The 14,339-nt window shown below is 41.5% G+C and overlaps 1 protein-coding gene across 3 annotated transcripts in view; it reads left to right on the forward strand.

Annotated features, from left to right (window-relative positions):
• Positions 1 to 14,339, forward strand: part of NIPBL (NIPBL cohesin loading factor) — a 209,258-nt gene that overhangs the window by 149,523 nt on the left and 45,396 nt on the right. For all 3 annotated transcript variants that reach the window (XM_066618315.1, XM_066618317.1, XM_066618316.1), the window contains 7 exons: positions 78 to 309; positions 663 to 814; positions 1,734 to 1,814; positions 5,273 to 5,373; positions 7,415 to 7,553; positions 10,490 to 10,572; positions 12,979 to 13,111. In XM_066618315.1, the coding sequence (XP_066474412.1) occupies positions 78 to 309; positions 663 to 814; positions 1,734 to 1,814; positions 5,273 to 5,373; positions 7,415 to 7,553; positions 10,490 to 10,572; positions 12,979 to 13,111 (921 nt within the window). The remainder of the gene's footprint in view (positions 1 to 77; positions 310 to 662; positions 815 to 1,733; positions 1,815 to 5,272; positions 5,374 to 7,414; positions 7,554 to 10,489; positions 10,573 to 12,978; positions 13,112 to 14,339) is intronic.

Raw genomic sequence — 14,339 nt, forward strand, 5'->3', positions numbered from 1 at the left:
GGAGACCCCTGAATTAGAGATTTGTTCACAGTCCCATTCTTTGGATACTGTTTTAAATTCTGAATGTTTTTTTGTAGAATAACGACACTGAAGATGAGGAAAGATTGTGGAGAGACTTGATCATGGAAAGAGTCACAAAATCTGCAGATGCCTGTCTTACAGCTATCAACATCATGACATCACCCAACATGCCCAAAGCTGTGTATATTGAAGATGTAATAGAAAGAGTTATTCAATACACTAAGTTTCACTTGCAGAATACACTTTATCCTCAGTATGATCCTGTTTATCGATTGGATCCGCATGGTGGTTAGTATGAGAATTAATATTATATTGTATTATATTCGTAACTTTCTGAAATCAGACAAAATTATAAAGGACATGCTGGTTGATCCAAAGCTTCTATTGAATATCAATTAATGCCTCTGATCCTTGTTTGGACCCAGTCTTTTAGATGCAGTATTGATTTGGTGCAGTTTATATGCTTTAATAGCATAGAAACCTCAGTAAGAACCCTCTTCAGAAAATCCCTCCCCACATACATATGATATTTTTCTTGTAATTAATACATGGGAAATATAAACCATTGTAAGATACTAAAAAGTTGTATGTCTCATGCTGTAAACGTTCTTGAAAGTTCAACTTTGTTTAACATTTTCTAGGTGGCGTATTAAGCTCAAAAGCAAAGCGTGCCAAATGTTCCACCCACAAACAGAGAGTAATTGTGATGTTGTACAACAAAGTTTGTGATATTGTTAGCAGTTTGGCTGAATTACTGGAGATTCAACTTCTTACTGATACCACTATCCTTCAGGTAACTGTGATCGAATTCCATACAAATACATAACATGGAAAATAGTTAATATTCAGAATATGTACAGGTGGGTCTTCATACAGGGAGGTTCTGTTCCTGGAACCCCTGTGGATATCGAAAATCAAATGTATTGAAATGCGCGGTTTTGCTCCCCCAAACCTTCGAACCTGGCTGGAGTTATGCTCCGGTCTGGCCCAGTGGCTCTCTGAGGCCTGAAGAGGTTGCATGCAAGTGCATGTGTCCTCAGAGTGCCTGAAAAAAGAAAAGACTTCTTTTCAGAGTGCCTGAAAAAAGAAAAGAAAAGAAGTGAGGTTTTAATGCCTTATAAGGCTTTGGGAGGCCTGGGGAAGCACCGGAAGGCTCTGCAGGCATCAGAAAGCCTCTGGGCCTGACTGGAGTTATGCTCAGGTCAAGCTCAGAGGTTGGGGTAGGGCTGTTTAGCACCCATGCATCCTAGAGATCCATGGATGCCAAATCTGCAGATAACATAGACCCCCTGTATGTTGAGAGAGGGATATAGAAGAGCCTGCTTTGGGAGTGGAGAAAATATGTGACTGAAATAATAACTTTGCAAGTTCCAGTGTTCTTGCCACACATCCAGCTCCCTAGCATATTTGTGCTGCCCACTGAGGCTTTATGTGCAATCCTGTCTTTAAAAAAAAACACTTCATGGTATGGTTGGAGTATCCTCATAACTTCATTTATTTGAGTCTAATCTGCAAGAATTAGGAATGCCACAAAGAGATAAGGTGTGCTGGCTTGTATGAGATTTCATCTCAAATTCCTTTAATTGCAGCTGTAAGCTATGAAGTTTATTAGAATAATTAAAATTTAAAAGGTGGTAGTCAGAAGGCTTATTTTGTGTTAAAACAATTTTGTATCAGTTTAGCAAGTATAATTGTCTGTCTTTTGTTAACAGGTTTCTTCAATGGGGATAACACCCTTTTTTGTAGAAAATGTCAGTGAACTTCAGTTATGTGCCATCAAACTAGTCACTGCAGTAAGCATACCTTTTTAACCAGTATATTTTTTAGAAACTAATGACTTCTGGTGGTGGTATTAAAACAAACAAATAATAATATGGTGTGGGGGGGGGGGCAATGGAAGGCTCCTAATCTGCCTCTTAACCCATAATCGTGCACTTTAACTGTACAAAAGACATGAAGGTATCAATTCTAGTCCAACCCCGTCACTGGAGGTAACTATGATCCTTTATTTTTCTGAACTCTCTAATTTCACTTTCAGTCCATCAGTCACATTCTCAATAGCTAGAGGAATTGGCTCTGTAGCTGTTAGTGTTTAAGAAAACATACCTTAGAGCTTGCCAGGCAAGCAACAACGGAGCCTGAAAGTACCTTTCCTTTTTCACTGACTGATATGATAATGACATCAGTGGTCATTCTCTCCAGCTAGTACTTGTTTGCTGCATAGTAAATTGTTTTGGGTTTTCATACTGTTACTTTTACTGATAGATCAGCTGTCACCTGGCAGACCACAAAATCTTGTTAGGCCTTTAGAAGTGAGAAAGTTGCAGACTTGAGGTGGGTGGAAGGTGGGGATACCTTCAGCTATTCTTATTGAGCTGACTGTCGCTTGGTGTCTCCTGTTCTTAATCAGACTTTTCTTAATCAGAAAAGAAACTGTTCTTTTCTAGCCATAAAATCTTTCCTTGCTTCAACAAGCCTTTTAAAGATTAGAACAACGATTCTCACATATTCCACAGTTTGTGGGTCTGTGGCCCACAACCCAATTTTTGGTTGTTCACAAAACTGACAAGACAGATTAAGCTGTCTGCATCAAGGGTTTAAACAACCTGCTACTGGTGGGAGGGAGCACTGCTACCTAAGCACCACTATAGCTAGAGAGGCTTGCAAAGCTAGTATAGTGAAACATTTTTTAGGTTGTTCCAGATGCTAAAATATTTGAGAACCAGTAGATTAAGGGTGCAATCCAAACCTGCGCTGGAGCAGGCAAGCCAGGAGGCTTGCTCTGCATCCAGTGCAGGTTCATTGTCTGCAGCGGCTCAGCCAGGGGCAAAGGGAAGCTCTTCCCCTTACCCCGGGTAAGGGCTGCGCGTCACCAGTGGGTCTCCTTGGACCTGTGCCACCTCTGGAGGTGGCACAAGTCCGAGGAGAGCGGAGCGTCTCAAAGCCGCTCTATTCTCCCTGGGGACGGGGGTTGGGATCTGGCATAACCGCCGGGTCCCAGCCCTGCTCCCGGTCTCCAGGGCTGCCCATCACCCGCCCTCCCCCACCCCCCACATCTACCTTCACCGCTTGTGTCGGCACGGGTGCACTGGCACAAGCAGTGGGGAGGAAGCCGCTATGGAGGCTTCCGCCAGCCTCCGTGCGTTAGCGCATCTGGGTGCGCTGACGCAGCTTCCTCCCACAGATGCGCAAACGTGCTTTATGGCACTTTTGCGACCCTCCAGGGGCTCCTGTACGCTGTTAGGATTGCGCCCTAAAAGACTACAGTCATTATTTCTGTAGGTGATGGGAGACAATGAAGAGCAATCTCTTTTCCTACTCCTGTCTCTAGGGATCCTAGGAATTAGTAGAGGGAAGGGTGAGTGGACCAGTGGAGAGCAGAACATAGGGAATAGCGATGTGGAGGTGAGGATTTTTGGTTTTGAGTGAAAGGCAGATCTCTTTAACAGTAGTACAGTTGTGCTTAGCTTAGCGACAGGGATGCGGACTGACACCCCTATTGCCAAGCTGAGACTTGACACTATGCAAAGCCTCTGAAAGGTGAGGAGAGCCACACTCCCTCACCTCTTGAGGCTTTTCTGAGCCTTGGAAAGACAGCGTGCATCGGAATGCTGCCTCTATGAGACTCACAATGCCCGTTTTGGGTGAAAAGATACGCCTTTCAGTTTCCTGGGAACTGGAAGTCATGTGTTTTGGTTGAAATGGCCGGTCTGAGTCTCAGAGAGACAGTACACAGATGTGCGCTGCCTCTCCGAGGTTCAGAAAGCCGAGGCGAGTGGAGCACAGCTCCCATTTACTTCAGAGGCTGGGGGGACCAGCAGCAGCCATCGCATATGCGTGCTGTTGCTGGCTGGAGCGTCACTAAGCGACACTCACCTGTATTGTGGTCAAAACTTCTTAGTCTCTTTGCAGGATAGATTCATTTCAATCAAGGTGATTTAAATGAGCAGTTTAAATAAAAATGTTCTGTTTATTATTTACTGCCTAAATAAAAGAGCATGCTAATTGGTAATTACAGTGAAAGACAGTATTAATTCAATATTACCCAGAAGTATTTCTTCAAAATATTACCAATTAGGATCTCTTATGACTTGAAGTCTTGGCTAGTTTTTCTAGACAGGTGCTGGTTGGAATCGGCATTAGAAAAATTCCATTGTCTCTTGCTGTTTTAGAGCCCAGTCTTGAGCTCGGCCACACTGTTGCAAGCCCAGCGCTGGGTGCTAGCCCAACGCTGAGCTAGCACTGGAGCTCTGCCGCTCGGTGGTCACGTGGACCGCCAAGCAGCGGACAGGTAGGTGGAGGCATTGGGGGGAGGGTGGGGAGGAGGTATTCTGGGGAGGGCGGGGAGGAGGCGTTCCAGGGGGAAGGGAGTGGGGCAGGAGAGAGGTGAGACCGGTGGAGCTTTGCTTCACCGGATCCAGAACCTCCTTGTAAGGCTCACCGACTGACACAGAGGCCCTTGATTTTACACCGACCTCTGGGTCGCCGTAGAATTGAGCAGCCCCATTGTGTGGCTACTCTCTCTATCCGGTGGAAGGGACAAAAGTCCCCTTCTCCTGAGAATTCGCCAGTGGCTAGCTAGAGTGGACTGAATGCGGCGGCAGCCATTTTTGGCACCACTGCAGCCGGGCAGCTCAGGATTGGGCTGTTAGTCTGTTCCTTCTCTATTGTCATGTAACGGTTCCACCTTAGTTTGGGACAAGATTAGTATTCTCCATGAGATGGAAGGTCCATGTTGTTTGATTGGTAGGTAGGCTATATATTTACAGTTGCAGTACTAATGCTGAGCAGTTGCAGAGTTCACTTATTTACCAGGCATCACCCAGATGGATTGCTGAATGTGCTGACTTGTCAGTCCTTGTCCCTCCGTTTCAAGAACAGGAATGGTACATTTGTACTGTGACTGGTGAAGACATTTTCCTGATGGTCCTTTCTTTACAAAGGAACGTAACCTTTCATGAGTACTTAGTAGGATCATAATTTCAGTTTTAAGAAATTAAGTTTTAGAATCTAGTTTAGTTTTCAAACCAATTTATTTTAGAAAGAGATATTTAAAATTGTCAATCTCATTTATATCTAATTTTAAGAAATCATTTTCATCCAGCTGATAGATGTTCTGTGGGTGAAAAAAGACTGTGTTTTTAAAAAAAGAAACCAAGAAACTGTGTTTGTTAAATTTTTGTATTTTGAAATATCAGTATAAGCAACCATAATATATTTTAAAAGCCACTTCATGAACTCTTTGGAACAGGTCTTCTCAAGATATGAAAAGCATAGGCAATTGATACTAGAAGAAATTTTCACTTCACTTGCAAGACTACCAACCAGCAAAAGAAGTCTGAGAAACTTCAGGTAATAATGTACAGAACTAAACAATGGCTTTTTCAGATTTTGTTTTCTTAGCCTGCATGAGCGTCTGACTGTTTAAAAACTTGATCAGTGAGGAAATCATGATTCCTTTTGCTTGTGTGCGTGTGTGTGTCTTTAAAAGTTTTCCTCTGTGTCTGCTAAATGATCTGATGGATGGAGCAGCTCCAATCTGCCTGCATGTCTGTTTAAAAACATGCTCAATGAGGAAATCAAGGTTAAATAACTTAAATGACAAGTGCTACAAACCTATCCACACTTCCCTAGGAGTAAGCCCCATTGAATATAATGGGACTTACTACTGAGTAGACGTGCAGAGGCTTGGGCTGTAAGAAGTTAAATGGTTAAAACTAAACCAATGCAAAGAAGCTAGTAAAGACAGAAAAGCACTGTGCAAAGAAGGTTTTTTTAACAAATCAAACTTATTAAACAGTTTAACGAAATAAAGAAGTTCTTATACAAAAACTACAGTTCTTGCCATTCACTCTCTTACAATTCCTTCTGTATTTACATGCTAGTCAGTCTAATAGGCTACTGCTTTTATATTCTTGTAAATTTCACTTAGTTCATTTTATTGCCCTATTGACTATAGACACTACAGGTACTATACCACATTCAGCCACTGGATGGGGCTAAATGTTCATATAATGATGGAATCACATAACTACGGGAATCTGAGAACGTATTCCCGTTGCCTGTATATACAACAGTAATGCTCGAATTTGTGACTGCTTGCAAGGGAGTTGGCCTATTTGAGCACTGTGGCTGCTGGGAGGAACCAAACATCCCAAATGTCAGATGGAGAATACCTTTCAGACATTTTTCTCAGGTTTCTTTAAGCCTGTTAACCCTATGGTTTAACTACCTATAATTTATAGGTTAGTGGTTCCCAACGACCTCTTTAGGAAGAGAAAACCATGTAAGTATTTGCTGGGGCAGGGGTATTGCAGCAATGCAATTCCCAGGATCACGCTGCTGCCGGCAACAGAATGGGGTATTTTCACTTACCTTCAGCCAGCGCTGGAGTCCTGGGGGGTCTGGGGAGCCCTCCCAGGGCTGTAAAAAAGAGTCTGTAATAAAGAAACAAAAAATGGGCACTTCCATTTTTCCCAACAAAACTTGAAGTGCCCTACAGAGGGCTCCCCAGACCTCCCATGTTTCTAGCACATGCTGGAGGGAAGTGCAAACTCTCCTCTTGTCTCTGGCAGCAGTGTGATCCTGGGGATTATGTTGCCTTCTTCCCCCCGCCCCACCCCATAAAGGAACATACACTAATGCTTCCCTGGCTAGTGGATCGTGATCTACCAGTTTAGGAACCACTGTATAGGTAGTTTATAGGAATTTATAGGCTATAAATAAAGAGACAGTGTTGTTTTTTTGGCTACGTTGTTGGATTTGGGACTGGAGAGATCCTGGTTCAAATCACCATTCTTCCATGAAGTTCTCTGGGTGACCCTAAAGCAGTTGTCACCTCACAGTCTAACCTATCTCCTATTAAGGTGATGAAAGCCATGTACACTTACCCTGAGTTCTTTGGAGGAAGTGTGCAATAAAATTTTTATTATCATTCAAATGGCAGCAGGCATTTCATAATAATGCTAATTTAAGCATTTTTGCCAATGTGTTGCAATCCAAAATAAAGTGATAACTAAGCACCTGGAGGGTACTAGTTTTTTTAACTGCTGTTTCTGCCTTGCTGTCTAGCAGCGTGTTCTGTCTAGGCACAGTAACAACATGGATTCTAATTCTTCACAACCATGGTCTTCTCACCTGAATAAATGTTTGTTAAATTGTTGGATTATTGCTGGCCATGTAAACCTATGAACATATATAAAGTGATAACTCTTATTGGCTATGTGTATTTTGAGGAATTGGTTCTGTAATGTGAATGTAACAGCAGGTCCTGCTGCTTTTAATATATGAGTTGTAGTTCATTCTGAATGGTTAAAGCTAGTTGAACATTTGCTGTGATTGATAACTGACAATAGTAAAAAGCTTAGTTGTGTGTTTGTTTTCCCCCCAACAGATTGAACAGCAGTGATACTGACGGAGAACCTATGTATATTCAGATGGTTACTGCATTGGTGCTACAACTTATTCAGTGTGTTGTGCATCTCCCGTCAGGTGAGAAGGACTCTAATTCTGAAGAGGAATCAAATAAGAAGGTAAGATGTGCTTTAAAGGTACGTAGTTTGGGTGCTTCTAGCCCCAAAGATCTAGCCCTTCTCCTAAAGGGGGCAGGCACCTACTGCAGCCACAAGTCATTTGCATAACTTCTTCTGATACAGTAGCTTCATTATTTCTTGAAGAAAGCAGACCTGAGCTTAGCAATCTGTGCCTGGGTCATCTTGCACTGCAATGCATTCTTCATAGGGCTGCCCTTAAAGAGTTTTTGGAACTGGTGCAGACTGGTGATAGTATATTGTGGGAGGGAGCATATTACTCCTATCCAGCAGATGTTATACTGAGTACTCATTGGTTTTCAGGTCCAATTCAAGGTGCTGCTTTCTTTTCATTTAAAGTCCTCTATGGTTTGGGCCTTTGGTATCTGTGTAAGACTACCTATCCATTAAAATGAGATCAGGTTGACATGTATGTGGGACAGGACCTTCTGCCCTGTAGTAGACCTTCAGATGTGGAACTCCCTACCAAGGATGTATGAGAGTCCCTCTTTCTCTTGGTCTAAGGCAGGGGTGTCCAAAGTTTTTGGCAGGAGGGCCACATAGTCTCTCTGACACTGTTTCGGGGGAAAAAAATTAATTTACATTTAAAATTTGAATAAATTTGAATAAGTTTACATAAATGAATATATTAAAGATGAACTTATATGAATGAATGAAGGTCATGCAATAGCTCAAGGCCTATAAAAGGCCTTTCCTTTGCTGCTGCTGCTGCTGCAGCTGCATCACAGACGTGAAACAACAAGCAGTGGCGGGAGCCCTCATTCCACAGCTCACATGAGAGGTCTAACAGTCACCCTCACACTGAGAGCAGTTGTGTCGGGCCAGTGTGGGCTCCAACAAATCTCTGGAGGGCCAGAGGCTCATTGGAGGCTGGGGGCTCCTTGAGGGCCACATTGAGAGGCCTCGAGGGCTGCAAGTGGCCCCAGGGCCGGGGTTTGGGCACCCCTGGTCTAAGGGAATATTGAAAACTTATCTTTTTAATCAGTTAGTTATTGGGCCCTAGAGGAAGAATGGTTGCTATTTACTGCAACTGTATTGTGATTGTTTCTCCTTGCTTTGGGGGGCATGAAAGAAAATTGTAAGCATCTTAATACAAAGTGATATTTAAAAGTTTGGTTTAAGATTTGGTATAGGTTTAGGTTGCCTAATTGTGTGAGGTCATTGAATTCTGGGCTTACAAAGGGACTGTTATGGATTAAAAGTTAGTTGTGACAGGCAGAGGCAAAGTTGAGGGCAGCACCTGAAGGAGAAGAAAAGAAGACAGTGGATAGACAAGATAACAGAAAGTAGAGTAGGAAGTCTGAAAGGAGGCAACAGATCTGAAAGTGGGTCAGAACCAACATAAGAAGAGTCTTGCTGGGTCAGGCCAAATGCCCATCTAGTTCAGCTTCCTGTATCTCACAGTGGCCCACCAGATGCCTCCGAGAGCTCATAAGAACAGCCCTGCTGGATCAGGCCATAGGCCCATCTAGTCTGGCTTCCTGTATCTCACAGTGGTCCACCAAATGCCCCAGGCAGCACACCAGATAACAAGAGATTTGCATCCTGGTGCCCTCCCTTGCATCTGACATAGCCCATTTCTAAAATCAGGAGGTTGCACATACACATCATGTCTTGTAACCCGAAATGGATTTTTCCTCCAGAAATTTGTCCAGTTCCCTTTTAAAGGCATCCAGGCCAGATGCTCACAAGACAAGAAGAAACCTGCAACCTGTTGCCACTCCCTTGCAGTTGGCCTTCTGAGGTAGCCTATTTCTAGAACCCGGAGGTTGCACAAACCCATCAAGTCTTGTAAGCTGTGATGGACTTTTCTTCTAGAAATCTTTCCAGTCCTCTTTTAAAGGCATCTAGGCCAGATGCCATCACCGCATCTTGTGGCAAGGAGTTACACAGTCTAATTACAGTGGGTAAAGAAATATTCTAACTCTCTCAATTTTAGTGGATGTCCCCTTGCTCTGGTATTGTGTGAGAGGAAAAAGAACAACTTTCTATTCACTCTATCCCCTGCATAATTTTATGTTTAAAACATGTCCCCCCCATCCCCCCGGAAGCCTTTTCTTTAGACTGAAGAGCTCCAAACACTGTAACCTTTCCTCATAACGGAGGTGTCCCAGCCCAGTAATCATTTCGGTTGCTCTCCTTTGCACCTTTTCTGATTCTTTGATGTCCTTTTTGAGATGTGACCAGAACTGGACCCAATTCTCCAGATCTCCATCAATTTGTTCAATGGCATATTAAGATTGGCCATTTTATTCTCAATCCCCTTATTAATTATCCTGAGCATGGAATTGGCCTTCTATACCGCTGCTTCACACTGTGTCAGCACTTTCATTGAGCAGTCCACCAGCACCCCAAGATCTCTTTCCTGATCCGTCGCAGACAGCTCTGAACACATTATCCTATATGTGAAGTTTTGATATTTTTTTGCACAGTGTGCATTATTTTACACTAACTTGCATTGAAATGCATCTGCCATTTTGCTACCCATTCTCCCAGTTTGGAGAGATCCTTCTGGAGCTCTTCACAATCTGTTACGGTCTTCTCTGCCCAGAAAAGTTTATCTGCAAACTTGTCCTCCTCACTGCTTATCCCTATCTCTGGGTCATTTATGAACAAGTTGAAAAGTATTGGTCCCAGGACAGATCCTTGGGGCACCTATTTAACTGCATAGCCACTCAAATCCTGTGCATCATAACCAACAGTGGTTTGGAGTTTGGTCATTTGTAGTCATGTTTATACTTGTTTAGACCTGTTATTTGGTTGAATTAGCTGTTTTTAAGTTACAAAATCAAGACACTTTATTCATATTCTTTAGAGTGATTGCCAGTTTGCTTCTTCTCATCTTGCAGGAACATCGCATACACTGTCTCATAAATTGCAGCGTAAATGAAATAAGTATATTCTTTGTTCCTTTTTAGGTGGATCAGGATGTCCTCATTACAAACTCCTATGAAACAGCCATGAGAACAGCACAAAACTTCCTTTCCATTTTTCTCAAGAAGTGAGTAGAAGTCAGCTTGCTTGTGTTTTACAGGTTGTAGTTTTGTTGTAATCAGTGCGCTGTACAGAATCAGATTTTGAACTCTAGAAACAGTTGAAGGTTTGTTTTGAGCTGTTTAGAAATGGTAAATTATCCATAGGAGATGGAACATGATGCTTTTGAATGCAGTATTGTGAAGAAAAACCTTGTGTTGTATGGAACTTGCACTGCAACTGCAGTCTGTAATAGTAAGCCAGTCTGTTCAGTGAGAATTACTCGCATAAAAATGCATAGGATTACGTCCTCAATATGTCTTGACTAACTAAATTTAGGATACAATAAGAACTCAAAGATAAATATTCTGTTAGCTCTGATTCATTTGTATATGAATTCTGTATTATGATAGTCAGATTTATTGTTTGCAGAAGGAGAACATGATGATGACATACATTTTTCTGAATTCTGATCATCTTAAGATCAGCTCATGAGCTACTGTGCGTGAATGGGTGAAAAAGATTGGCATAAGAGTTTCCCTAGGACCTTGACCCCATGTGCCAATGGTCAGGCTAGTTTGTATGCTTCTTCACTAACCTTTTTGGTTCATGAGACATGCAGAGATTGGAGGAAACATGCAGACTGTTAGTGAAGAATAAAGATGTTAGAATTCCAGCAAACTGGACAGAACCAGCTGACTTTTTTTATCCTGTCTGCAATCATCCCTAGAAACTCCCTAAGGACTATTCCTCCAAACCTTTGCAATCATTCTAGGGTACCCAGAAGGTTGAACTGGAGAGTAAGATGTGCAGTTAGGGATTTCCAGGCCAGACAAAAAACTGAAACTGGATTCATACCTGATCTACAGCACTGCAGAGAAAATAAAAAATATATATTTTAATTTGGGGGTATGAAGATTGCTTCATACCACAGGTGAGCATTTCAGCTAACTATTTTCTTCTGCAAACTGGAAAAGGGTTCTTGCAAAGTTAAAAAATATATATTTCATAAACTTTTCGTGACCCACCAAAGTATCAGCTTGTGACCCACTGGTGGATCCTAACCCACAGTTTGGAAACACTGCTGTCGTAGCAAAAGTCTCTGCTTTTGATCAGCACAACATGCATGTAAAGCATTGTAAAAAAAAATTTGAAGAAAAAATTAATTGAAAGCTGTAGACCAGCAATATTCAACTTTTTCATCTCACAGCACACTGACAAGACGCTAAAATTGTCAAGGCACACCATCTTTTTTTGACAGTTGACAAGGCACACCATGCTGCTCCTGGGGGGCTCACATCCCCCCGTGGCCCTGGTAATGACTCTCTCCCAAACTTTTGTGGCACACTTGCAGACCCTTCACAGCACACCAATGTACCATGGCACACTGGTTGAAAATAACTGCTGTAGACTGTCCATAGCATATTTGAAACCAGCATATTTCATGTTTTATAATGTTCCAATATGACTAAAGTCTTCCCTGCTTGTTCAGAAAGTGGAATCGTTGTAATTCAGCTGACCTGTTATGTATATGCACTGTTTCCTGTCACAGTTTGTAACCACCCCACAGAGTGACTGTCAATAATAGTGCATCTCGCACAGCTCAGATATTATAGTATTTTTCACCCTTGTTTTGGGGAGAGTATGGCTACAGTCCAAGCATATTTACTAGGGAAAAAGACTTATTGATCTCAGTGTACTCTTAAGAGAATATCTTTAAAATTAAAAAAAACACAACTATTTAGAAGTGAAAGGTTTCAGTTTGTCCTTTCTATATAAAATATTATCCCGTACACCAGTGGTTCTCAAACATTTAGCACAAGGACCCACTTTTTAGAGTGAAAATCTGTCAAGATCCACAGGAATAGATGTCATGACCACAGGTGACATCATCAAGCAGGAAGAGTTTTAACAATCCTAGGCTGCAATCCTATCCACACTTACCCAGGAGTAAGTCCCATATACATAGAGTAGCCTGTTAAAAATACAGATCTCTAACATTTCCCCAAATGTAGTCACATACCATAGTAGCATCAAGTCTAATATATTAAAAATTAAATATTGAAATGAATGGGGTCCCACCTGAAATTGGCTCGTGACCCACCTAGTGGATTCTGACCTACGGTTTGAGAAACACTGCCATACACAGTACTGTCACATATTGGCTATAAGCAAGCTGTTCTGCTTGCTCACTAACTTAACAATGCACGATGGCACCAATTAAGGATTTTATTTAAAGTTACTGCAAAATTAATGTTTTAAAAACCCTATAATTGCTTGGAAAAATTATATCAATGAGTATCATGTATTTGATATGAGATGTTTGATTTTTTGGCAGCATATACATAGTTTAACTAGTTTGTACTGATATACTAGAAATGATATGTTACTTCATTCTTGCATGTGCTTTATTTTCATTGTTTTCTTCAAACAGATGTGGTAGCAAGCAGGGGGAAGAGGATTATAGGCCTCTTTTTGAAAATTTCGTTCAAGACCTTCTTTCCACAGTCAACAAACCAGAATGGCCAGCTGCAGAACTGCTGCTTAGTTTATTGGGAAGATTGTTGGTAAGACCCTTGAATATTTTGAAGCAGTAATACAAATCTTTTCATAAATGTGAAGGATACCTTCCTGATATTCACACATAAGAAGTGAAGGCCTTTATCAGTACATATTGATGTATTTGATAATTGGGCCAGAAGGACTAATAGGGTGCGTGAACTAATTGATTTTAAGGCAAATATTTTCTGGGGTTTGAACAACGGTGGATCATTGACCATATTTAAAACAACCAAAATGCCACATTAACATAAGTTTTTTTTAAAATTATAAATAAATCATTATTATTAACAGTATTTATATACTACTTTTCAACAAAAAAATTCACGAAGTTCCCCTGCTAACTGGGTAAGATGCACTTTCTTCAAGTGGGTACTCCTCTTCTTAGCAGGGAAACTGGCCCACCTCACCCCAGCAGTATCTTTTCTAGTGGCTGGCTGCTGGTGTTCTTTTGCTTCTTTATAGATTATGAGCCCTTTTGGGATAGGGAGCCATTAGTTTTTTTCTCTGTAAACTGCTTTGTGAACTTTTTTGTTGAAAAGTAATATATAAATGTTAATGTTAATAATAATATTAAAAATGTTTAAAATGTTTAATAATAATGATGATGGTGATGTTAATGAGGTTTACCTGTAGTGGTGCTAAGGTGTTAACAAACTGAAATACAACAATGTACAGTGCATGTCATGCATAAATCACATTCATCATGACTCAGACTTCACATTAACATATTTTGTTGGAGCTACACTTATCATTTACTTGTCTTGTATTTGTACAGGCAGCCCTTGGTATCCGTGGATTTGGTAACTGGATTTGAATATCTGTAGGCTCCAAACCCACAGGTGGGGCACCTGTTGCCCTCCGAACCTGACTAGAGCCGAGCTCCAATCAGGGTCTGGAGGGCTGAAAAGCTGACTGTTTTACAGTGTTTTTAATCCTTGCATGGCGGCTCAGTAGCAGAAAGTGGTTCTGGGAACTTCTGCTTGACACCATAGCCTTTGATGTTCTGTACTGTACAGTTCCATCTTGTCGGCCATGCTGTTTTCCATCTACATGGAAGCCATTGGGAGTTATTTGAGGTTCTGGGGTGGGACATCCCCAGTATGAGAATAACACCCAGTTATACATCTACAGCAATATCTTTAGCTTTCATCTGGTTAAGAACCAGAGCATGGATTAAAGATAAAAATGGATGAATGTCCAAGCATAGCCGTATTTAGCTTGCAGATTTATTTT

This window comes from Tiliqua scincoides, chromosome 2, assembly GCF_035046505.1.
Source record: "Tiliqua scincoides isolate rTilSci1 chromosome 2, rTilSci1.hap2, whole genome shotgun sequence".
NCBI lineage: Eukaryota > Metazoa > Chordata > Lepidosauria > Squamata > Scincidae > Tiliqua > Tiliqua scincoides.